We start from the raw sequence: 26,424 nt of genomic DNA on the forward strand, positions 1-26,424 counted from the left end.
TAACCTACTATCCAGACTTCAGATGTACTCTTATTAAAAAGACACCACTAAGCAGAATAAACAAATTTGTCATAAAAACTTGATGACTGCTTTTTCTCAGTTTTTGTTTGTTTGTTTGTTTTTAATATGCTTGAAATTTCTTTAAAACTTCTGGTTGTTTTTTGTGTACAAATAACCAATGGATTGGTCAGGGGAGGTATTTACTTGTAGAGCACAGTCAGGCCTGTGCAAATTGTCCAGTATGAAAGTAGCTCATATTGGAGTCTCCACAATCTGGTGCCCTTGGGAGGGATAGTGGGAACTGAGAATAAGCTGGCCTCAGAAGACATTGCAGCTTCTCTTCAGAACTATCCCAAGGCTGCTTGACTTTGGATTCATAATTGTTTGAGGCTTTAAGAGTGATATCTATTGTACTAACTATGGGATTTTGATGTGACATTCTCTTAGAAATTTTCCAGTTCTAGGGACAAGGATGGGCACAGCAACCTTTGTGATGGCCTGATGACTTTTCAAGAGAAAGATGCCACATGTGGCTCACTGAGGTTTATGACATCAGATAAGGACAGGCACATCAACTGGTTGGGACTCTTCTTGTGGTCTATCTCCTGTTTTTTTTTGTTTGTTTGTTTTTGTTTTTGCTTTTTGTTTTTTGCCTCCAGGATTATCTCTGGGGCTTGGTGACTGCTCTTTTATCCACTGCTCCTGACCCTTTTCTTCTATTATTTAGTCTTTTGTTTGATAGAAGAGAGAACAATTGAGAAAGAAAGGGGAAATAGGTAGAGAGAAACTCACAACACATCTTCACAGTCATTACACTAGCCACCTGCAGATGGGTACCTGTACTTATGGTAAACAATTAAACTTTCCAATAAAAAATAAATTAATAAAGTAGTTATACATCATGTGTGGAGACTCTCTTTTTCCACTGATAATGTGTTCATAGCAATATCTAAAATTTTCACTCATTTATATCTGTAAATGTAACACACATATATATATATATATATATATATACATATACATTTTAATATCCACTATAGATATCATTAAGATGTGGTGTTTGCATGGAAAAATCCAACACTTCTTATACAGCTATTAAGAACAATGATGTTGTTCAATGGGCTGGGGGGAGTCAAGATGGTGGCTTGGAGACAATTCGTGGTGTGAGTTCTGCAAGGAAGCTGATTTCAACCTGGGAATCCCAGGTGAGAGTAGGATCTTTCAGCCAGTGGTAGAGGGGGAGAACAGAGGGTGCTCAGGGTGACACCAAAGAAGACACCTATAACCTACTCTTGGGCTGGCAAACAGAGATCAAGAAGACAAATAGGGAGTCAGGCAGTCTCACAGCAGGTTAAGCACACGTGGTGCAATGTGCAAGGACCCTTAAAGATCCCTGGAGCCCTGACACCCTACCTGCAGGGGAGTCGCTGCAAAAGTGGTGAAGCAGGTCTACAGGTGTCTTTCTCTCCCCCTCTCTGTCTTCCCCTCCTCTCTCCATTTCTGTCTTATCCAACAATGACATCAATAACAATAATAGTGATAACCACAACAATGTTAAACAACAAGGGCAACAAAAGGGAAAATAAATAAGTAAATAAATAAAGGACAAAGAAAACAGGGATTTTTGGTCTGGCTATACCTTCACTCACACTCCATCCACCCCACCCCACCCCCCAAAAAAAAATCAGCTGGTTGGCCGCTCCTGACAGGCTTCCTGTAGACCTAATTTCTTCATCTAGATTCTTGGCTCAGCAGGGTTTTCATTCAAGGAAGAAAAATATCACCCAATACAAAGACTTTTTTTTTCTTTTTGAAGGGGGATGGAGCTCTATCTGAGTGACAGAATACCTGACCAATCAGGGCTCAGCCTTGCCTGAGAAGGATCAGCTATCTCCCTGGATTTACTTCTGGAGTTTGTTTTGTAGTTACTTGTTGTAAATGTTTGTCTTTGCTTGGTTTAGAAAGGGGACCAGACTGTGTGCAACCAATCTGGGGCAGGCTAAGCTGCAGACTGATAATGATTTTTTCCCCTTTATTGGAGTATTAATATTTTAAATTTGACAGTGAAAACAATAGTGTGTACATAGATAACATTTACCATTTTTCAGCATAACAATACAACCTCCACTAGGTTGTATTGTCATCCTTTTCCATAACCTATATTCCTCTGTCATCCTTTTCCATAACCTATATTCTCCTCCCAACTCACCACAGATTTTTTTACTTTGATGCAATATACCAGCTTCAGTTCAGGTTCTACTTGAGTTTTCTCTTCTGATCTTGTTTTTCAACTTCTGCCTGAGAGTGAGATCATCCCATTTTCATCCTTATATTTCTGACTTATTTCACTTAACATGATTTATTTGAGCTCTATTCAAGATGTGATGAAAACGGTGAAGTCACTATTTTTAATAGTTGAGTAGTATTCCATTGTGTATATTACCACAAGTTGCTCAGCCACTCATCTGTTGTTGAACACCTGGGTTGCTTACAGGTTTTGGCTATCAGAAATTGTGCTGCTATGAACATAGGTATACACAAATCTTGTTGGATGGGTGTGTTGGGTTCCTTAGGATATATTCCTAGGAGAGAAATTGCAGGATCATAGGGTAGGTCCATTTCTAGCCTTCTGAGAGTTCTCCAGAACTATTCAACAAAGAGGACCAATTTACATTCCCACCAGCAGTGCAGGAGGGCCCCATTGACCCCCAACCGATCCAGCATTTGTTTCTGATACCTTTTATGATGTATGGCATCCTCATAAGAGGTGAAGTGATATCCCATTGTTGTCTTTATTTGCATTTCTCTAACAATCAGATGCTGGGAAATTGTACAGATGCAGTCACATCTGCCATGTTGTCCCCTCAGGCTATTGTTAGTTCCCACAAGAGTTGGGACATTCTCGGAGTGCCTGTAGCTGGAGTGCTTTGGTTACTCCTCCCCCTTCCCATTCTCACAAGAGCTATTCCCATAAAAGCCCTTCTTCTTCTGCCCCTCACTCTCTTGCCAGCCTTTCCCTTCGGTGATTAGATGCAGGGAAGGTTGCTGCGTGAGGCGGCCATTTTTGCTACCTCCACGTGGCCTAAACTACTGCTCTCTCACCCAACACTGAGGTGTCAGTGCAAATAAAGGATTGTGTTCCCTTTCTGCTCCAAACCTCCTTTTTCTGCGTTCTGCCGCCGCCGCAAGCGACAATCAAAGACTTGGAGCATTTTTTCATGTGTTTCTCAGTCTCTTGGATTTCTTCTGTGGTGAATATTCTGTCCATGTCCTCTCCCCATTTTTGGATGGGGTCATTTGTTTTCTCGTTGTTGAGTTTGGGAATCTCTTTATGTATTTTGGTTATTATCCTCTTGTCTGATGTATGGCATGTAAAAGCCTCTTTTGTGCTTTTTCTTCCCTGCAGGCTATGGCTTTTAAACTATAAGTAGGCGGAATTATACCCCTCTTATTCTATGGTTTTGTTAATGTCTCCTTTCTTAAATTAAATAAATAAATAAATAAAAAAGACCAAAAAAAGTAGGCTTCTTAGCTTAATCACTGACTCCTGACCAAGAGATAAAGCAGGGTGTGGCAGAGATAATGCAGTGGTTATGCAAAGAGACTTTCACAGCCCCACTGCTAAACCACCGAGGTATAGGTCTTCTCCTGAGTTTCCTGGTTAGATCTCTGTCCCCTGGTGTCCCTTCCTGCCGCTGCACCAGCTTCTGAGGCAGTAGCGATGGAGACTCAGAGTTGCACTTGGTGAGTCTCCAGGGAGTCCTCTCCTCCTTTCAGCCGTCCCCTTGTTGGTGGAACAGACTGGGGGTGGTGTCTCTGATAAACTTCCAGACTGTTACCAGCCACTTAATCTCTCCCTAGGCTCCTTTCTGTCCACAAGCCACACATTTTTGCACTCACTGGTGATTTGGCGGGTTCCTGAAGTCATTCTAGTCCTGTCTTGCTTTGGTCCCAGGTGGTCTTCTTTGGTATTCCTAGTTGGTCCAGGAGAGAAGAGGAGAGGAGAGGAGAGGAAAGGAGAGGAGAGGAGAGGAGAGGAGAGGAGGAGGGGAGGGGAGGGGAGGGGAGGGGAGGAGAGGAGGAGAGGAGGGGAGGGGAGGGGAGGGGAGGAGAGGAGAGGAGAGGAGAGGAGAGGAGGGGAGGGGAGGGGAGGGGAGGAGAGGAGAGGAGAGGAGGGGAGGGGAGGGGAGGAGAGGAGAGGAGAGGAGAGGAGAGGAGGGGAGGGGAGGAGAGGAGAGGAGAGGAGAGGAGGAGAGGAGAGGAGAGGAGAGGAGAGGAGAGGAGAGGAGAGGAGAGGAGAGGAAAGAAACAGATCTGCTGCTGCTCATAGGCCCCGACTCATAATTTTCATTATACAAGTCTTTCACTTCTTTGGTTAGGTTTATCCCTAGATATTTTATTGTTTTTGTTGCTATAGTAAAAGGAATTGATTTCTGGATTTCATCTTCTCCTAACTTAGTGTTTGCACAAAGGAATGCCACTGACTTTTAATGTTAATTTTGTAACCTGACACCTTACTGTATTACCTGATGATTTAAAAAATCTTCTTGCTGAATTCTTTAGGTTTTTCTATGTATACTATCATGTCATCTGAAAATAGGGAGAGTTTGACTTCTTCTCTTCCAATCTGTATCCCTTGAATTCCTTCCTTCTGCCTGATTACTGTGGCAAGAACTTCCAACACTATGTTCTTCAAGTTTTATCCAAGATGTGCTGAAAACGGTAGTCATCATTTTTAATAGCTGAGTAGTATTCCATTGTGTATATTACCACAAATTGCTCAGCCACTCCTCTGTTGTTGGACATCTGCGTTGCTTCCAGGTTTTGGCTATCAGAAATTGTGCTGCTTTGAACATAGGTATAAACAAATCTTTTTGGATGGGTGTGTTGGGTTCCTTAAGATATATCCCCAGGAGAGGAATTGCATGATCATAGGTTAGGTCCATTTGTAGCCTTTTGAGAGTTCGACAGACTGTTCTCCACAGAGGTTGGACCACTTGACATTCCCACCAGCAGTGCAGGAGGGTTCCTCTGACCCCACAACCTCTCCAACATTTGCTACCTTTTCTGATGTATGACATTCTCACAAGAGTGAGGTGGTATATCATTGTTGTCTTGATTTGCATTTCTCTAACAATCAAAGACTTGGAACATTTTTTCCTGTGTTTCTCAGCCACTTGGATCTCTTCTGTGGTGAATATTGTGTCCATGTCTCTCCCAATTTTTGGATGGGGTCATTTGTTTGCTTGTTGTGGAGTTTGGCAATCTCTTTATATAAACTACTGCAAAATATATACCTGAAAGCAGAAGTACACTAGAGTTTGCATTGAGTATCCCCCTAACACTTCCTCTCCACTATTCCAAGCTTTGGGTCCATGATTGCTCAACAACTTGTTTGGCTTTGTATGTTAACTCTCTTTTCAGTCACCAGGTTACAGATGCCATCAGGATGCTGTCCAGGCTTCCCTGGACTGAAGACCCCACCAATGTGTCCTGGAGCTCTGCTTCCCCAGAGACCCACCCTACTAGGGAAAGAGAGAGGCAGACTGGGACTATGGACTGACCAGTCAACGCCCTTGTTCAGCAGGGAAGCAATTACAGAAGCCAGACCTTCCACCTTCTACAACCCACAACGATCCTGCTCCCAGAGGGATAGAGAGTGGGAAAGCTATCAGGGGAGGGGGTGGGATATGGAGACTGGGTGGTGGGAATTGTGTGGAGTTGTACCCCTCCTACTCTATGGTTTTGTTAATTTATCCTTTCTTAAATAAAAAATTAATTAATTAATTTAATTAAATTAAAAAAAGAGATACTGAAAACCACAAAAGAGACCTATGGGATGACTTCAAAAGAAATAATATGGGAGTTTGGCGGTAGCACAATGGGTTAAGCGTACTTGGCACAAAGCTCAAGGATAGGCATGAGGATCCCAGTTCGAGCCCCCAGCTCCCTACCTGAAGGAGAATCACTTCATAGGCAGTGAAGCACTACTGCCTTACCAAAGGAAGAAAGAGAGGTATGGGAAGAAATCATTCTTCAGGAAATAATAGTTGAAAATTTCTCTCATTCACACAATAACAAAAGACATAAAGATTCAAGAAGCCCAGAGGGCCCAAAACAAAATTAACCAAGACTTAAAGACACCAAGGCATATCACAATTAGAATGAAAAGGAATAAGAATAATGAAAGGATACCGAAGGCTGCAAGAGAAAAACAAAGGGTCACCTATAGAGGAAAATCCATAAGATTAATAGCAGACTTCTCCACACAAACACTACAGGACATAAGAAAATGGCATGATATCTATCAAGTGCTCAGTGAGAAAGGCTTTCAACCAAGATTACTGTATCCTGCTAGACTGTCATTCCAACTAGATGGAGGCATCAAAACCTTCTCACACAAGCAACAGTTGAAAGAATCAACTATCACCAAGCTTCCTTGAAACAAGTTCTAAAAGGTCTCCTATGAACAGTCAGACCACCATAAATATGCCATTTGTCAAAACACTCTAAAAATCTACAAGAATGGCAATAAAATATCTTCAATCTTTTATATCAATAAATGTCAATGGCCTGAACTGACCTATTAAATGCACAGAATTGGAAAGTGGATCAGAAAATACAGCCCAACAATTTGCTATCTACAGGAAACCAACCTAACTCACCAAGACAAAGACTCTAAGTAAAAGGATGGAAAATTATCATACAAGATAATGGCCCACAACAAAGGGCAGGAACAGCTATTTTCATATCTGACATGACAGACTTTAAAATAAATAAAATTTAAAAAGATAGGGAAGGACATTACTTAATGCTCAGAGGACTTAACAATTATTAACATCTATGTACCCAGTGAGAAGCCACCTAATTACATCAAACATCTACTGAAAGAACTACAGCAATATCTTAACAGCAACACAGTAATAGTAGGGGACAACACCCCACTCTCTTCGTGATCATGGTATCTCCCCTGCCAGGTAAGTATAACACACCCCACTCTCTTAACTTGACAGATCATCCAGGTCAATTTTTAAAATGTAAAGTCTTTTAAAATAAAGTTTGATGTAAACACCGAATATTTTCACTGTACTTATGGATCTAACATGCTTCCCCTTTTCATACATTTTCCTGATTTATAATTGCTTTGATCTTTCTTTTTAAGTAATTTATTTATTTTTGATAAAGACAGAGACACTAGGGAGGGAAGCTGCCAGGAAAGATACAGAGAGACACCAGCAACACTGCTTCACCACTTGTGAACCCTGCAGGTGGGGACTGAAGCTTGTACTCAGGTCCTTGATCATGGTAATATGTGCTGTCAACCAGACAGCCCACCACCTGCCCCAGTACTTTCAATCTTCCAGGTGGAAGCAGTTTCAAACACAGCTCTCATAGGGCCACTTCTGCACAAGTTAAGCAAGAGCCACACAACTCCACAAACTCGTAGTTCAAATGTGTATTGGGCACAACCTTGGATATGTGCAGTAGTGTCATGCAGGCTACCTGCATTTTTTGTTTGCTCATGGATATGTCAGCTAAGAACATTTCCAAAGACCTGCCTGTCAGGTTCCTTCCAGTGATGGAGGATTTGTGTGCAGACTACTTACACTTGGTCTCTCAATAGCCTTAACTTAACGTCATCATGTTAAATAACTGGGTTCAATAAATAAATAAATAAATCAGTTCCATTTAAGATAATTGGACACATATACCTGATATACAAGTTGATCAGTCTGTTATTTTCTTTCCTTTATTTATTACTTTTCAATAATTTTCATTTATCTTTGCCACCAGCTTTTTCTAGATAATTTTGCTTTTTACTAGGTAGTAAGAGAATCTTTAAATTGCCTTAATTTCATGCACCACTTACATATGCAAATTGTATTTTAATCCCTCAATATACTTTATAGCGTAAAATACAAGTGATTATTGTTTTGTGCAGTTAGTCTTCATTTCCATATACTCCTTTTCCAGTATTCTGTGTAGTTCCTTCCTTCCTTCCTTCCTTCCTTCCTTCCTTCCTTCCTTCCTTTCTTTCTTTCCTTCTTTCTTTTCTTATTTCCTTATTAAGGGGTTAGTGCTTTAAATTTGATAGTAAAATTCAATAATTTTTTAAAAATTTATTTTATTTATTCATTCCCTTTTGTTGCCCTTATTGTTTTATTGTTGTAGTTATTATTGATGTCGTTGTTGTTGGATAGGACAGAGAGAAATGGAGAGAGGAGGGGAAGACAGAGAGGGGGAGAGAAAGACAGACACCTGCAGACCTGCTTCACCGCCTGTGAAGGGACCTGCCTGCAGGTGGGGAGCCGGGGGCTCGAACCGGGATCCTGACGCCGGTCCTTGATCTTAGGGCCACCTGCGCTTAACCCGCTGTGCTACAGTCTGACTCCCCCAAAATTCAATAATTTGTACACTGTGCTGTTTCTTACACATCTGAGCTTCCATCTGCGGTCATTATCCTTCTGTGGCATCTTTCTGGGTTTGCTCTGTTTTTACCTTCTCTAAAAATACTTCTGTACACCTTGATCCTTGGAGGAAATTCTTGATGCTTACAGAGTCTGAGTGTTTCAGTGTTCTCTCGGTGCTTGTGAAGAATTCTTTTTTTAAAAAATTTTTATTTATAAAATGGAAGCACAGACAAGACCATAGAATAAGAGGGGTACAATTCCTACCACTGGAACTCCATATCCCCTCCTCTGATAGCTTTCCTATTCTATAACCCTCTGGGAGTTGGACCCAAGGTCATTATGGGGTGCAGAAGATGGAAGGTCTGGCTTCTGTAATTGCTTCCCCACTGAACTTGGGCTACAACCCTGAATTTTTATTGTAGTTAAAAATACTTATTAGCAGGAGAAAATATCAGTCTGGCATAGGTGATACTAGGGATTGAACTCAAACTTGTGTGCATGGAGACCATCTTTCTGACCTTTTATTTTTTTCCTTTCTTTCTCTTTTTTTTTCTTCCAGGTTTATTGTTGGGGTTCAGGGATTGTCCTGTGAAGCTACTGCTCCTGGAAGCCACTTTTTGTTGCCCTTGTTGAATAGGACAGAAAGAAATGGAGAGATGAGGTGAAGACAGAGAGGAGGAAAGATAGACACCTGTAAACCTCTTTCATCAGTTGTGAAGCAACCCTCCTGAAGGTGGAGAACTGGGGGCTCTGAGATCCACATGCAGGTGCTCGTCCTTCATGCTATGGGCGCTTAAACCGCTGCACCATCAACCAGGCCCCCCTTATTCTTACTCTTCTAGTAGCTGCAAATACATCTCTCTCTCTCCTTCTTCCTCTACCTCTCCCTCTCCTGCTCTCTCTCACTCTCTTTCTCTCTCTGTGTGTGTGTGAGTGTGTGTTAGTACTTATTCAACTATGTCCTTGTAAGTATCCATTGTACTATCAATGGTATGAGAAGCAATAAATAAACTAGATAAAACCAGAGTGGAGTAGTATATTTTATATGAATGAACTAGACACATTTGTAACATATTTAGGTCTAAAAGTATTACATGAAATAATTACCTGTCACATAAAATGTTAGATATAAAATAATCAGAAGGAAAAAAGTATCCTAATACATGTATCTGCATGTTCTTATACTTTTATCTACCCCCTCTGAAACATGCATACATTATGTTACCAAGGACAAAACCCAGCAAGAATCTATTGTGTTTTCACATAGCATGTGAAGGTGCTCAACACAGAGCTCCCCAAGTTCCAAAGTGCTCTCAACATGCTCCTCTTTGGAAACACTACACCTTAAGCTAGGGAACCTACAGACTAAATTCACCTAAGGAGCCATCATTCTCCCAGATTATCAAAGAAGCAGCATTTTGCAAACACATCACTTCTTTTCTCTCTTCAACTCTTGAGAGCAATGTTAAAAAAAAAAAAAAAAAGAACAAGAAAAGAAAGCAATAAAGAAACATGAATTATTTTTGTTGACACCAGGGTTATTCCTGGGGCTTGGTGCCTTCATGAAGATTCCACTATTCTTAGCAGCCATTTCACACCCTTTCTCCTTTATTGTACAGACAGAAATTGAGACAGGACAGAGAGATAGAACTTCAGAGAAAGATCTGTTTCACAGCTTCTGAAGCTGCACCCTCCTCAACTTCCACACTCAAGCAAGAAATTCAAATGTTCCTGTAAACAAATGAAAATGAAGACACAATTTATCAAAATATGTGGGACACAGCTAAAGCAGTATTGAGAGGGAATCTCATAGCCACACATTCTCTCCTATTCACTGATGCAGCAAAATCAATAAAATTCCTAGGAATAAACCTGGCCAAAGACTTGTATACTGAAAACTATGAGTCACTATTCAAGGAAATGGAAAACGATACCAAGAAATGGAAAGACATCCCATGTTCATATATTGAAAGAATAAATATCATCAAATGAATATTCTCCCCATAGACATATACAAACTTAATGCAATTTCCATCAAAGTTCCACCTGCAATCATTTATCTGGAACCAGAAAAAGGCTAGAATTGCCATAGAAATCTTGTGGAAAATAAACAGAAATGGAGGCATCACACTCTGAGATCTCAAATTATATTAAAAGGCCATCATCATCAAAACAGCAGAGTACTGGAACAAAAATAGGTACACAGATCAGTGGAACAGAATTGAAATCCCAGAACTAAACCCCCACACTTAAGGACATCTAAACTTTTATAAGGGATCCCAAAGAATTAAATGGAGGAAGGAGGTTCTCTTCAATAAATGGTACTGGGAAAACTGGGTCGAAACATGCAATGAAACTCTATTTCACCAAACACAAAAGTAAATTCCAAATGGATCAAAGACTTGGAGGTTAGACCAGGCACTATCAAACACTTAGAGGAAAATACTGGCTGAATTCTTTTCCACATAAATTTTAAAGACATGTTGGATGAAACGAATCCATTTACAAAAAAGACTAAGGCAAGGATAAACCTATGGGACTACATCAAATTAAAAAGCTTCTGCACAGCAAAAGAAATCACTACCCAAACCAAGAGACCCCTCACAGAATGGGAGAAGATCTTTACATGCCATACATCAGACAAGAGTTTAATAACCAACATATATAAAGAGATTGCCAAACACAAGAACAAGAAAACAAATAACCCCATCCAAAAATGGGGAGAGGACATGGGCAGAATATTCACCACAGAAGAGATCCAAAGGGCCGAGAAACACATGAAAAAATACTCCAAGTCTCTGATTGTCAGAGAAATGCAAATAAAGATAGCATTGTGATGCCACTTCACTTCTGTGAGAAAGTCATACATCAGAAATGGTAACAGCAGCAAATGCTGGAGAGGTTGTGAGGTCAAAGGAACTCTCCTGCACTGCTGTTGGGAATGTACATTGGTTCAACCTCTGTGGAGAAAAGTCTGGAGAACTCTCAGAAGGTTAGAAATGGACCTACCCTATGATCTTGCAGTTCCTCTCCTGGGGATATATCCTAAGGAACCCAACACACCCATCCAAAAAGATCTGTGTACACATATGTTCTTAGTAGCACAATTTGTAATAGCCAAAACCTGGAAGCAACCCAGGTGTCCAACAACAGATGAATGGCTGAGCACCTTATGGTATATATACACAATGGAATACTAATCAGCTATAAAAAAATGGTGACTTCACTATTTTCAGCCGATCTTGGATGGACCTTGAAAAATTCATGTTAAGTGAAGTAAGTCAGAAAAAGAAGGATGAATATGGGATAATCTCACTCTCAGACAGAAGTTGAAAAACAAGATCAGAAGAGAAAACACAAGTAGAACCTGAACTTGAATTAGCATATTGCACCAAAGTAAAAGACTCTGGGGCTTGTGGGGGTGGGGGAGAATACAGGTCCAAATAGGATGATAAAGGACCTAGTGGGGGTTGTATTGTTATATGGAAAACTGGCAAATGTTATGCATGTAAAAATATTGCATTTACCGTTGAATGTAAAACATTAGTTCCCCAATAAAGAAATTAAAAAAATAAACAAATATTTAACAAAATTCTTTGTTGGGGGAATTAATGATTTACATCAACAGTAAAAGACAATAGTTTGTACATACGTAACATTTCCACATAAAAATACAACCCCCCACCTACTTGCAGGGGAGTCACTTCACAGGTGGTGAATCAGGTCTGCAGGTGTCTATCTTTCCCCCTCTCTGTGCTCTCCTTCTCTCTCCACTTCTCTCTGTCTTATCCAACAATGACTACAACAATAAAAAAGGGCAACAAAAGGGAATAAATATATTGGGAGCCGGGTGGTAGCACAGAGGTTAAGCGCAGATGGCGCAAAGCCCAAGGACCTGCATAAGGATTCTGGTTCAAGCCCCCAGCTCCCCACCTGCAGGGGAGTTTCTTCACCAGAGGTAAAGCAGGTCTGCAGGTGTCTATCTTTCTCTCCTCCTCTTCGTCTCCCCCTCCTCTATCCATTTCTGTCTCATCTGACAACAATACCAACAACACTAATAACTACAACAATAAAACAACAAGGCAACAAAAAGGGAAAATGAATAAATATATATTTTAAAAAAATAAAATAAAAAATACAACCCCCAAGTAGGTCCTCCTCTGCCATCATGTTTCAGGACCTGAACCCTCACCCCCCAACCATGGATACCTTTACTTTGGTGCAATACACAAACTCCAGTCCAAGTTCTGATTAGAGTTTTCCTTTATGATTTTGTTTTTCAACTTCTGTCTATGAGTCAGATCATCCGTATTCATCCTTTTGTTTCTGACTTATCTCACTTATCACGATATCTTTGAGCTTCATCTAAAATGGGGTAAAGAAGGTGAATTTACCCTGAACCTGAGACTTTGGAGCCTCAGGAATAAGAGTCTCCCTGCAAAGCCACCATGCCATCCACCACTGTTCACATTTCTCAACTTTCCACATAACAATTCAGTGCCCTTCTTGGTCCTCCTCTGCCATCATGTTCTAGGAACTGAGTCTCCCCCCCCCCCCGCCCCCACCCAGTGTCTTTTACTTTGGTGCAGTACACCAACCCAGTCCAAGTTCTGCTCTGTGTTTATTGTTGAACTTTTTTTTTTTTTGTAATTGGATTCATTTCATTGATGATCCCTTTCAAATTTAGATGGAAAAGAGTTCTGCCAATAATTTCCTCTAAGTATTTGGAAGCTTCTGGTCTAACATCTGAGGAGTTTTGAAATCCCCTACTATTACTGTGTTGCTTTTAATATATTGCTGTAGCTCTTTCAGTAGATGTTTGATGTATATAGATGACCTCTCCTTGGGTGCATAGATGTCAATAATCAGTAAGACCTCTTGATTGACTTTTCCTCTGAGCATTAAGTAATGCCCATCACTATCTTTTTAAAATAGTGTTTATTTTAAGGTCTATCATATTAGACTGAGAATAGGTATGTTTTTTTTTTTTTTTCTGGTCCACTGGCTTGTATGGTAGTTTTCCATACTTTTACTTTGAGTCTGTGTTTGACTTGTTGAGTTAGGTGGGATTCCTGAAGACAACATATGGTTGGATTATTTTTTCTGATCCATCTTACTACTCTGTGCCTTTTAATAGATAAATTCAGGCCATTTTCATTTATTGATATTATAAAGATATTGATATTAAGGTATTTTAATGCCATCCTTGTAGATTCTTAGAGTGCTCTGATAAATGGCATGTTAATGGTGATCGATTATTCATAGGAGAGCTTTCAAAATTTCTTTCAAGGAAGGCTTGGTGGTAGTTGTTCTTTCAACTGTTGTTTGGCTGAGAAGGTTTTTATGCCTCCATCTAGTCTGAATGACAATATAGCAGGATACAGTAGTCTTGGCTGGAAGCTTTTCTCAATTGAGCACTCGACAGGTATCTTGCCATTCTCTTCTGCCCTGTAGTGTTTTTGTGGAGAAATCTGCTGCTAATCTTATGGGTTTTTCCTCTGTAAGTGACTCTTTGTTTTTCTCTTACAGCCTTTGGGATCCTTTATCCATATTCCTTTTCATTCTAAATATGATGTGTCTTGGTATTTTTAAGTCTAGGTTGATTCTGTTTGGGACCCTCTGGGCTTCTTCAACCTTTATGTCTCTTATCTTGTCTAGACTAGGGAAGTTCATTGTGTAGTGAGTTCGTTCTTCTTCAGAAAAGTCTGACTAGAACAAGTTACTTCTCACAGTTTGAACTCTGCAGAGTCAGCTAGAAGTCTTTCAACTACCATCTTGTTCCTGAAAAAATATCTCCAGGTTTGAGCCTGCCTCCTCACTTCCAGGTACATTTTGGTTTCTTTTTTCTCTTTTTGTAAATTTGAGGGGATAGTGAAAGTTGGTGGGGTAGGGTCAGTGAAGTAAAGAGGAAGTAAATTTCACTGTTTTATAGGTAGCTCAGTCTATCCTGACTGAGAGAGAGACTAAAGTTAGACAGTTCGCTCCTGAAAATAGGACAGTGCAGTGGTCACATGTGTTTTGCTTGTACTGAAGAACCACAGGTTCCTATTCAGAAAATGAGAAATAACTGTACATATAAACCTCATCAGATCTCATAGTTTGCATGTGTTCTAGAACTGGAGAGAGTGCACTCTCGGTTTATACAAGTGAACTTACATAGTTATTCAGATTTTTCCAGTGCAGATGGACTGTCACTATAGTGAGTTAGACATTACTCTAGTGTTTTCATCTTCATTATAAGTTCATCAAAATTCTTAAACAATAATTTTACTGAATGCCTAAGATAGATTTGTGGATCTCAAATGCATTAAATATTTAGTTAATAAGGGCCAGACAGAGGAACACCAGGTTAAGTACACATACTATATATAGTGTGTAAGGACTGGGGTTCAAGCCCCTAGTCCCCACATGCATGAAAAAAGCTTCACAAGTGGTGAAGTAGAGCTCTCTGTCTCTATCCTTTTCTATCTCTCCCTCTTCTTTTCATTTTTTCTCACTCTAGCCAATAAAAAATACATAAAATAAAATTATCATATAGAGAGAATCAGAGCTGTGCTTTTTACAGGAGTTACTCAGTATTGAAATGACAACTACACTCTCAGTAGCCTTGCAATCTACCACTGTGCCCCTCCCAGGCTACTATAATGATAATATTTTGTAATCATCAGTTACCCATATTTGTTAAGATGTAAACTATGTCAAAATTGATGTTAAGAAACAACTTTTAGGGTGTAGATAGTATAATGGTTATGCAAACAGACTCTTAAGCCTGAAGCTCTGTCAAGTCCCAGGTTCAGTCCCCCCTCTACCATAAGCTAGAGCTGAGCAGTGCTCTGGTAAAAAGAAAAAAAAAGTCAAGAAACAACTTTTTTTTTAAGTTTATTTTTTATTTAAGAAGGATACATTAACAAAACCATAGGGTAGGAGGGGTACAACTCCACACAATTCCCACCACCCAATCTCCATATCCCATCCCCTCCCCTGATAGCTTTCCCATTCTCTATCCCTCTGGGAGCATGGACCCAGGGTCATTGTGGGTTGCAGAAGGTGGAAGGTCTGGCTTCTGTAATTGCTTCCCCGCTAAACATGGACGTTGACTGTTCGGTCCATAATCCCAGTCTGCCTCTCTCTTTCCCTAGTAGGGTGGGTCTCTGGGGAAGCAGAGCTCCAGGACACATTGGTGGGGTCTTCAGTCCAGAGAAGCCTGGCTGGCATCCTGATGGCATCTGGAACCTGGTGGCTGAAAAGAGAGTTAACATACAAAGCCAAACAAATTGTTGAGCAATCATGGACTCAAAGGTTGGAACAGTGAAGAGGAAGTGTTAGGGGGGTACTCACTGCAAACTCTAGTGTACTTCTGCTTTCAGGTATATATTTTGCAGTAGTTTATGGATACGTGTGAACATACGCTCTCTCTCACAGAACCTGGTCTATATCTAGGGTTTGGGACTTTGTTAGAAAGTGAAACACCTGGGATGGAATTAGAGACTACTATGAAAGGAAAGGTCTCACCCGAGTAATGAAGCTGAAGGGTTGTCATTCCACACGTGAAGTCTCTGGACACAGTCTGAAATGAAGCATGTTGAGGTGGCAATCGTTGTGTTGGTTAGGTTGTGATCGGCAGATGCAATATTATTTTATATGGATTGGGAGAGGCATGCGGGAAAGTGGGCCCTATCCTAAGGTTCCGGGACTGGGGGAAGTAGAGCCTCTATAGTGGAGATGTGAGGTTCCTGCTGTCTTAGGGTTCAAAAAGACAATGGATAGTTAATGTTATCATCACATTATTTGGTAATTGGGTCAACTCTGAAAAGTCCTTTTGTTAGGGTTTTTGTACCCTAACAAAATAAAAATATTTGTACCCTACAAATATTTGTAGGGTATTTGTATTGTACAAATATTTGTACCCTACAAATATTGTAAAATATTGAGAAGATATTTAAAGATTGTAGCTTGTACTCTCTGAATAGCCATCTTGTTTATCCACTACTCAGAGTTAGGTCTAGCTCCAGGGCCATCACACCAGAGACTCACCTGTCCCTACACACTTCCTCTCACCATTCACTCCATTAACCCCCAGAGTGTTTACAAAGCCTTTGCTTTTTCACTGTATATGTTTTGGCTTAAGGTTCTTTCTAATTCTGATGAACCCACAGAAACTTTATTTCAAATAATTATAAACTGAAATAATTGATACAGATTGGTTTCTGACTAAATGATTTTATTTTTAGAGACTTTTAGACAGACTTATTTTAGAAAGAGTTCCCCTCCCCCAAAGGAATTCTGATATACTGTTAACATGCTGGTGGTCAAGACGTCACTTTAGAATCTAGAGATGCCATCTGCTGGAACCCCTGGTAGACTGGAGACCTAGGAGCACCCAGAAGCTGTGAGGTACTCCCCCACTTCCATTTAAGTGCAGCAGCTTGGTTTAGTCTTCTCTTGCGCAAACAGAAAACTCAGCACTGTCCATTCAGTGAAATCTTTTTTTTTTGAGCTTTTTAGTATTAAGGAATCAGTACTAAATCTAGAACAGCTGAACTCTACATCAAATCAATCCTGTGATTCAACCAAGAGTCACAACCTTTGGTCTGACTTAGAAAGGGAAAGCAGATCCCAGCATTTAGAAAAATCACAAGATTTGTTCATCTTAACCGAACAGACACCAAGCCAGCATGCTTCCCCCACACTCTTCTATATAGCCCCATAACCCAGATCTGGGTCATCTGGAAGGAAGATATTACTTGCTTCAGGGCATCTGGTTCTTGGAATTCTGCAGAGAACTCCAGAATTTTGAGGAAAGAGGAAAACAATTAGGCAAGGTTAAATAAAATGCAACAATGAAGCGAAGCCTTTTACTCTCTTGAGTCTCTCTGTTCTGTTGCCTTTAGATCTCTGAGACAACAGAAGCCTGTGGCCCTTTCCATGTCACCACTAATTGGGCTCTGTGTCTGTGTTTAGGCACCATTAGGAACTCGAGGATTCTGTTTCTGGAGATGACTTAAATTCTGTGGATGACTGGTATTTACCTTGGAACTTCTGGTTTTTAATGTAAAAGCTTTGCTACATTTGATGGATTACATAAGTTCTGTCAGGTAGTTTCCTTGCTGTGTGAAGCTATTGGTTCAAACCACAGCACCACATGCTAGTACCATGGATAGTGATGCTTCTCTCCCCTCTCTGAGCATCTTCATCTTTGATTTCTTCCCCTCCCTAAAATAGAAAGAATATAGGGGGCCAGGTGGTGGTGCATCTGGTTGAGTGCATATGTTACAGAGTGCAAGGACCCTGGTTCAAGCTCCCACTCCCCAACTGAAGGAGGAAAGTTTTGCGAGTAGGAAGCAGGGCTGCAGGTGTCTGTCTTTCTCGCTACCTCCCCCCACACTCTTGGTTTTTCTCTGTCTCTTTCAAATAAATAAAATATTTTTAAAAGACATTAAGGGAGTCAGGCAGTAACACAGTGAGTTAAGTGCATGTGGCGCAGAACTCAGGGACTAGCATAAGGATCCCGGTTTGAGCCCCCGGCTCCCCACCTACAGGGGAGTCACATCACAGGTAGTAAAGCAGGTCTGCAAGTGTCTGTTTTTCTTTCCCCTTTTTTGTCTTCCCCCTCCTCTCTCCATTTCTCTCTGTATGAAATGACAACTATACTCTCAGTAGCCTTGCAATCGACCACTGTGCCCCTCCCAGGCTACTATAATGATATTTTGTAATCCTTTGGATTAAAAGGCTAGAGAAAAACACAATCCCTAAAAACACTCAAAAGTAAGACACAGAACCAGACTTGTTATCAACAATTTATTAACATTTCAGGGAGAAAGTAAGAAATCACTGCCACAAGCATCACCATCTTTTTTTTTTTTAAATAATTTATTTCTTTATTGGGGAATTAATGCTTTACACTCAACAGTAAATACAATAGTTTGTACATGCATAACATTCCCCAGATTCCCATTTAACAATACAACCCCCACTATGTCATTCATCATCTTTCATGGACCTGTATTCTCCCCAGCCACCCACCCACCCCAGAGTCTTTTACTTTGGTGTAATACTCCAATTCCATTTCAGGTTCGACTTGTGTTTTCTTTTCTAATCTTGTTTTTAACCTTGGCCTGAGAGTGAGATCATCCCATATTCATCCTTCAGTTTCTGACTTATTTCACTCAACATGAGTTTTTCAAGGTCCATCCAAGATCGGCTGAAAACGGTGAAGTCACCATTTTTTACTGCTGAGTAGTATTCCTTTGTGTATATATACCACAACTTGCTCAGACACTCATCTGTTGTTGGACACCTGGGTTGCTTCCAGGTTTTGGCTATTACAAATTGTGCTGCCAAGAACATATGTGTACACTGATCTTTTTGGATGGATGTGTTGGGTTCCTTAGGATATATCCCCAGGAGGGGAATTGCAGGGTCATAGGGTAGGTCCATTTCTAGCCTTCTGAGAGTTCTCCAGATTGTTCTCCACAGAGGTTGGACCAATTGACATTCCCACCAGCAGTGTAGGAGGGTTCCTTTGACCCCACACCCTCTCCAGCATTTGCTGCTGTTACCTTTTCTGATGTATGACATTCTCACAGGAGTGAAGTGATATCTCATTGTTGTCTTGATTTGCATTTCTCTGACAATCAGAGACTTGGAGCATTTTTTCAAGTGTTTCTCTGCCTTTTGGATCTCTTCTGTGGTTAATATTCTGTCCAAGTCCTCCCCCCATTTTTGGATGGGGTTATTTGTTGTCTTGTTGTTGAGTCTGGCAAGCTCTTTATATATGTTGGTTATTAAACTCTTATCTGATGTATGGCATGTAAAGATCTTCTCCCATTCTGTGAGGGGTCTCTTGGTTTGGGTAGTGGTTTATTTTGCTGTGAAGAAGCTTTTTAATTTGATGTAGTCCCATAGGTTTATACTTGCCTTAGTCTTCCTTGTAATTGGATTCGTTTCATTGAAAATGTCTTTAAAATTTATGCGGAAAAAAGTTCTGCCAATATTTTCCTCTAAGTATCTGATAGTTTCTGGTCTAACATCCAAGTCCTTGATCCACTTGGAATTTACTTTTGTATTTGGTGAAATACAGTGATTCAGTTTCATTCTTCTGCATGTTTCAACCCATTGTTTCCAACACCATTTGTTGTAGAGACTCTGCTTTCCCCATGTAATAATCTGGGCCCCTTTGTCAAAGATTAGATGTCCATACGTGTGGGGCCTCATTTCTGGGCTCTCAATTCTATTCCACTGGTCAGTGTGTCTGTTCATGTTCCAGTACCAAGCAGTTTTGATGACAATGGCCCTATAATACAGTTTGAGATCTGGCAGTGTGATGCCTCCGGTTCTGTTCTTTTTTCTCAAGATTGTTTTGGCAATTCTAGGTCTTTTCTGGTTCCAGATAAACATTTGTAGCATTTGTTCTATTCTCCTAAAAAATGTGCTTGGGATCTTGATGGGGATAGCATTAAATTTGTAGATGGCTCTGGGTAATATATTCATTTTGATGATGTTAATTCTTCCAACCCATGAACATGGAATATCTTTCCACTTCTTTGTGTCTTTTTCAATTTCTTTGAGTAGGGACTCATAATTTTCAGTATACAAGTCTTTCACTTCTTTGGTTAGGTTTACTCCTAGATATTTTATTGTTTTTGTTGCTATAGAAAAAGGAACTGATTTCTGGATTTCAATTTCTTCTAACTTAGTGTTTGCATAGAGGAATGCCACTGACTTTTGAATGTTAATTTTATAGCCTGACACATTACTGTATTGCCTGATGATTTCCAAAGGCTTCTTGCTGGATTCCTTAGGTTTTTCCATGTATACTATCATGTCATCTGCAAATAAGGAGAATTTGACTTCTTCTCTTCCAATCTGTATCCCTTTAATTCCTTGCTCCTGCCTGATTGCTATGGCAAGAACTTCCAACACTATGTTGAATAGTAATGGTGATAGTGGGCAGCCCTGTCTAGTACCTGATCTGAGGGGAAATGCTTCCAGTTTTTCACCATTGAGTATGATGTTGGCTGTAGGTTTGCTATATATAGACTCCACTATCTTGAGGAATTTTCCATCTATTCCCATTTTTTGTAGTGTTTTGATCATAAAGGGATGTTGTATTTTGTCAAAGGCTTTCTCTGCATCTATTGATATGACCATGTGGTTTTTGGTCTTGCTTTTGTTGATGTGGTGGATCACATTGATTGATTTACGTATATTAAACCAACCTTGCATGCCTGGGATAAACCCCACTTGGTCATGATGAACAATCTTTTTGATATACTGCTGTATCCGGTTGGCTAGAATTTTGTTCAATATTTTCGCATCTATGTTCATCAGAGATATTGGTCTGTAGTTTTCTTTTTTGGTTGTGTCCCTGTCTGCTTTTGGTATCAGGGTGATGTTGGCTTCATAGAAGCTGGCAGGGAGTATTCCAGTGTCTTCAATCTTCTGGAAGACTTTTAAAAGTAGAGGTATTAGTTCTTCTTTGAAAGTTTTGTAGAATTCATTTGTAAAACCATCTGGTCCAGGACTTTTATTTTTGGGAAGATTTTTGATAACTGTTTCAATTTCATTAGCTGTGATGGGCCTGTTCATGTTATCCACTTCCTCTTTACTTAGTTTTGGAAGTTGGTAGGTATCTAGGAAATCATTCATTTCTTCCAGGTTCTCTAACTTGGTGGCATATAGTTGTTCATAGAAGCCTCGCATGATATGTTGAATTTCTGCAGTGTCTGTTGTGATATCACCTCTTTCATTTACTATCCGATTTATTTGGGTCTTCTCCCTTTTTTGTTTTGTGAGTCTGGCTAAAGGTTTGTCGATTTTGTTTACTCTTTCGAAGAACCAACATTTACTTTCATTGATCTTTTGTATGGTTTTCCTATTCTCAATGTTATTTATTTCTGCCCTAACTTTAGTGATTTCTGTCCTTCTGGTTTCTTTAGGATTCCTTTGTTGTTCTTCTTCTAGGTCTTTAAGAAGTGCAATCAGGCTGTTTATTTGTGCCTTTTCTTGTTTCCTAATGTGTGCTTGTATAGCTATGAACTTCTCTCTTAGGACTGCTTTAGCTATGTCCCAAATATTTTGATAGCTTGTGTCTTCATTTTCATTGAACTCTCGAAACATTTTGATTTCTTCCTTGATTTCCTCTTTGACCCAGAAGTTGTTAAGAAGTGTACTGTTGAGCTTCCACATTTTGGGACTGTTACTAATCTTTTGTTGATTGTTAAGTGTTAGTTTAATTCCACTGTGGTCTGAGAAAATGCTTGGGATGATTTCAAGGCTCTTGAATTGGCTGCTGCTGTCTTTGTGGCCTAACATATGGTCTATCCTTGAGAATGACCCATGTGGATTTGATTAAAATGTGTATTCCAGTTTCTTGGGATGAATGACTCTGAAAATGTCCAATAGTTCTAGTTTATCTATCTCTTCATTTAGCTCCCTTATGTCTTTACTGATTTTCTTCCTGGATGATCTGTCAAGTTGAGAGAGTGGGGTGTTGAAGTTCCCTACTATGATTGTGTTACTGTTAATATATTGCTGTAGCTCTTTCAGTAGAAGTTTGATGTATTTAGATGGCTTCTCATTGGGTACATAGATATTAATAATTGTTAAGTCCTCTTGATTGACTGATCCTCTGAGCATTAAGTAGTGTCCATTCCTATCTTTTTTAATCTTATCTATTTTAAAGTCTATCATGTCAGATATGAGAATAGCTGTTCCTGCCCTTTTTTGTGGCCCATTGGCTTGTATGATAGTTTTCCATCCTTTCACTTTAAGTCTGTGTTTGTCTTGTTGAGTTAGGTGGGTTTCCTGTAGACAGCATATTGTTTGTTGGGTTGTGTTTTCTGATCCATCTTCCTACTCTGTGTCTTTTAATAGGTGAATTCAGGCCATTGATATTTATTGATATCAAAGATTGAAGATATTTTAATGCCATTCTTGTAGAGTTTTAGAGTGTTTTGCTATATGTCCTATTTGTGGTGGTCTGGTTGTTTATAGGAGACCTTTCAGAACTTCTTTCAGGGCAGGCTTGGTGATGGTTGCTTCCTTCAACTGTTGCTTGTCTGAGAAGGTTTTGATGCTTCCATCTAGTCTGAATGACAGTCTAGCAGGATATAGTATTCTTGGCTGAAAGCCTTTCTCATTGAGCACTCGATAGATATCTTGCCATTCTCTTCTGGCCTGTAGTGTTTGTATGAAGTCTGCTGCTAATCTTATGGGTTTTCCTTTGTAGGTGACTCTTTGTTTTTCTCTTGCAGCCTTGAGGATCCTTTCTTTATCCTTATTCCTTTCCAATCTAAGTATGATATGTCTTGGTGTCTTTAGGTCTGGGTTAATTCTGTTTGGGACCCTCTGGGCTTCTTGAATCTTTATGTCTTTGGTGTTGTCTAGACTAGAGAAATTTTCAGCTATTATGGCCTGGAGAATGCTTTCTTCCTCTCTTTCTCTTTCTTCCTCTGGTAAGCCAATAATGCGTATATTGTTTCTTCTGAAGTCATCCCATAGGACTGTGTTGTTGCTTTCAGCATCTCTTAATCTCTTTTTGAGATCTCTTACTTCTTTTTTAGTTGTCTCTAATTCATCCTCAATCTTGCTAATTCTGTTTTCAGCCTCATAGATTCTATTCTCTCTGCCCTCTACTGCTTTCTGGAGTTCATCTATTTTGTTGCCCTGCTCTGATACTGTTTTAGCTTGTTCAGCTAGTTGCCTTCTTAGCTCAGCGATTTCAGCTTTCAGCTCTCTAATAACCATGAGATAATTAGAATTTTCTTCCATATTCTCATTTGTTGTTCCTGCATTTCTGATTATAATTTTTTCAAATTCTTTACTCACTCCTGTTATTATTTCCTTAGCTAATGTTTGGATGTTGAACTCGTTGTTTTGTGCTTCACCCTCTGGAGGACTTTTAGCTGGACTCTTGTCCTGGTTCGAGTCTCCAATATTTTTTCTTGTTGTTTTAACCATTTAATATATTATGTTATGAGTTACCTTTATCAGAACTTTTCAAATTATTGATTACTATTGCCTGGATTTACTTGTGTCTAAGTAATTTAATTAAAGGGTTTACTGTGGTGGAAGTTAACAGTTTTTTTCAATCTCTGAGTTGGAGCTCAGTGGTGTAAAAGCCTCTTTGTTTTTCTTCCCTGTAGGCTATGGGAGCCTGAGGGCTTTTAAACTATCAATAGGCTTCTTAGCTAAATCACTGACTCCTGACCAAGAGATAAAGCAGGGTGTGGCAGAGATAATCCAGTGGTTATGCAAAGAGACTTCCACAGCCCCTCAGCTATGCCACCGAGGTATAGGTCTTCTCCTGAGTTTCCCAGTTAGATCTCTGTCCCCTGGTGTCCCTCCCTGTTGCTGCTCCAGATTCTGAGGGTAGTATCAATGGAGACTCAGAGTTGCACTTGGTGAGTCTCTGGGGAGTCCTTTCCTCCCTTCAGCTGTCTCCTTGTTGTGGAGCAGACTGGAGGTGGTGTCTCCACTGATAAACTGTTGAACTGTTAGCAGTCACTTAATCTCTCCTTAGGCCCCTCTCTCCTCTCTGTCACCAGCCACGTGTGTTTGTACTCACAGGTGATTTACTGGATTCCTGTGGTCATTCTAGTCCTGTCTTGTTTCGGTCCGGGTGGTCTCCTTTGGTATTCCTAGTTGATCCGGGAGAGGAGAGGAGAGGAGAGGAGAGAAAGCGATATGCTGCTCGTAGCTCCACCTCGCATCACCATCTTCTAAGACACACAGCAGTCACCAGTGAAGATACTTAATGTCAATGGACATGACAAACATGTAGTAGAGAAATATGGCACCAGCTTTTCTGGGAGCAGATTTGTGAATCTATACAAACATGACTTGCTGTCTAAATTGAAAAACGACAACTGTCTTAACTCACAGTCCAGAAAAACACCAATGTGCAGAAAAATATCTGGGGAACAAAACAGCAAGTTGTGATGGGCTGAAAAAATCGCCAGCAGCTATTACCTGTAAAGAGGTCAGAACATTTCTGGAGAAGGACTCCTTACACACACCTAGGGCCCATCTGTCTTTGCCTCTGATTTCTACCCTCCAGAAATGCTTGCCTGAATCAAAGCCCTCACAACTGAGCACAGCTGGGTGAGAAGTAAATGTCAAGGGGCCTGCTAGGCAGAAGGGAGGAATTCTCCCAAAAGCCACGCTCTTTCTGTCTGAGGAGATGATGAGAGTTGGATAGGCAGTTTCAAGATCTAGATTCAAATCCACCTGAAATGTATTGAATATTTTGCTCAGGCCAAAGTAATTTGGAGGAATAGAGCAACTCACTTTCCCTGCTGCCTGTGAAGAGACTGCTGGGGGTCGCAGGTGTTCATTGTTGGTGTGAGTGCCCCCAAAGTTTTTTAGAAAATCCTGCTCTGACTGCGAACTCTGCTCTGTTGCTTGATGGAGCAGATTTCGCAGTGTGGACAAATGCTCTGAAAGTTGACTTTTGTTTTCCCTCAGTTTTCTTTCCAAAGCCTTCTGTTGCATGGACAGAGTGGGAGAAATTGTCAGTGTTTTCCTTTCTGCTGATGCTTCAACTTCCAGCTGTAAGGCTCTCCTCCAGTTCTCCAGGTCTGTCCTCACATCAACGGATTTTGCAAGTAGTGCTTGGTGCCCCATCTTTGCATCATCAACCTGTTTCTTCAGAAGGTCTGTGGAGCTTTGGAGCTTCTTCCTCTCAGGAGCAGCAGCATGTCCAGCAGGCTTCAGGGTGTGATGCTGGTGCTCAGAGATGCTACACTGGTCACACAGCAGATTCAGGTCCTCCTCACAGAACAGGACCAGCTCTTGGTTGTGTTTCTCACACAGGACCATCTCTTCCTCCCTTTTCCTCTTATACTTCCTAGGGGGAAGGCGCCTGACAATATCAATGATTTGACATAACATATTGTTCCTCTTTAAATGCCTGTCAGGGCAGGTATGGAGGCACAGTGGACAGGTAGAGACATCCTGGAGCCCTTCCCAGTGCTGCTGAATGCAGGCTTCACAAAAGTTGTGCCCACAGTCCAGGGTGACAGGGTCTGTCAGGTATCCCAGACAGACAGGGCAGCTGATCTCTGCTTGGATTTTTGCCTGGAAAGCTGCTAAGTCCATTGTGCAGGGAGAAGTCTCTCAGAGGCACAGCTGTCAGACTATCCTGTTTGTTTCCTCCAGATGCTGGGAGAACTGGAAGCTACCCTTTATACTGACTCTTTACTTAGAGCTTGAGTCGTCCTAGTGTTCCAGAATTTTTGGATGCTACTCACAAAATGTCTAAGAGCCACTGGTCAATGATTCTGGGTTCCTTCCAGTCAGGAAATGACTATAATCTGAAAACAGAATGGAAATTAATGTCAGGCAGTGATTCCTTGGGGATCAACCTTCCAGATATCTGTTTCAACATAAAATTACAGGGGAAACATAGTTCCTGTCAGAGTAATGAAGGACATTTATTTATCTCACAAAGAATTATATATATTTTTTTACTAATGTATTTATTAAGTCAAACACGATCGAGCAAATAGGATAGGAAGAACCTCCTATCAAAGATGGGCCTAAAAGTGATTATGATCTGTCTGTATTAAAGTAACCTCTAGCCATAAGTCATCACTGTGCAGTTCTTACATATCCACTCATATGTGATCAGAAGCTATTACAAAAATCTACATGTGGAGGAAGTGAGAATATCATGTAATGGATTTACTTTCTCTACTAGCCTTTGGACTTAAAATATTTTCTAATTGGCATTTTCAGAGTAAATTTTTAACTTGACAAATAATATTATAATCTGGGTCCATGAGCATTTTTAGTTCCTGCACCAAATATTCTTATTGCTTTTTATAAAAAAGCAGTTAGGAGACAGAGCAAAGGAAATGCAGAGGAAGAGAGAATGGAAAGTGAAGACAGTGTAATTGAAGGGCCCCCCGGCATCCACACTAACTATATTCACTTTCCTCCCACTTGGGCTGTGCTCAGGCCCTTGACTCGGCCCCTTTAATGCTGGTCTCTTCTGTCTTGGATGATTATC

General features: G+C 40.4%; 1 protein-coding gene across 1 annotated transcript; it reads right to left on the bottom strand.

Moving 5' to 3' along the window:
* Positions 1-217: 217 nt before the first annotated feature.
* On the bottom strand, positions 218-25,511 carry LOC132534774 (tripartite motif-containing protein 60-like). Its single transcript, XM_060179206.1, has 4 exons — positions 24,482-25,511; positions 24,295-24,327; positions 6,196-6,201; positions 218-417 (listed from the first exon to the last, which is right to left on the bottom strand). The coding sequence occupies exons 1-4, from the start codon at positions 25,509-25,511 to the stop codon at positions 218-220; spliced, it is 1,269 nt and encodes a 422-aa protein (XP_060035189.1).
* Positions 25,512-26,424: the final 913 nt, after the last annotated feature.

This window comes from Erinaceus europaeus, chromosome 19, assembly GCF_950295315.1.
Source record: "Erinaceus europaeus chromosome 19, mEriEur2.1, whole genome shotgun sequence".
In the NCBI taxonomy this organism is placed as follows: Eukaryota; Metazoa; Chordata; class Mammalia; order Eulipotyphla; family Erinaceidae; genus Erinaceus; species Erinaceus europaeus.

Excerpts from the sequence above, each read along its gene's own strand:
- LOC132534774 (XM_060179206.1), bottom strand. The coding sequence starts at position 25,511 with ATGGACTTAGCAGCTTTCCAGGCAAAAATCCAAGCAGAGATCAGCTGC. Across the intron at positions 24,328-24,481 it reads TTGTGAGGGCTTTGATTCAG|ATATTTTTCTGCACATTGGT; the intron begins GCAAGCATTTCT and ends TTTGTTCCCCAG.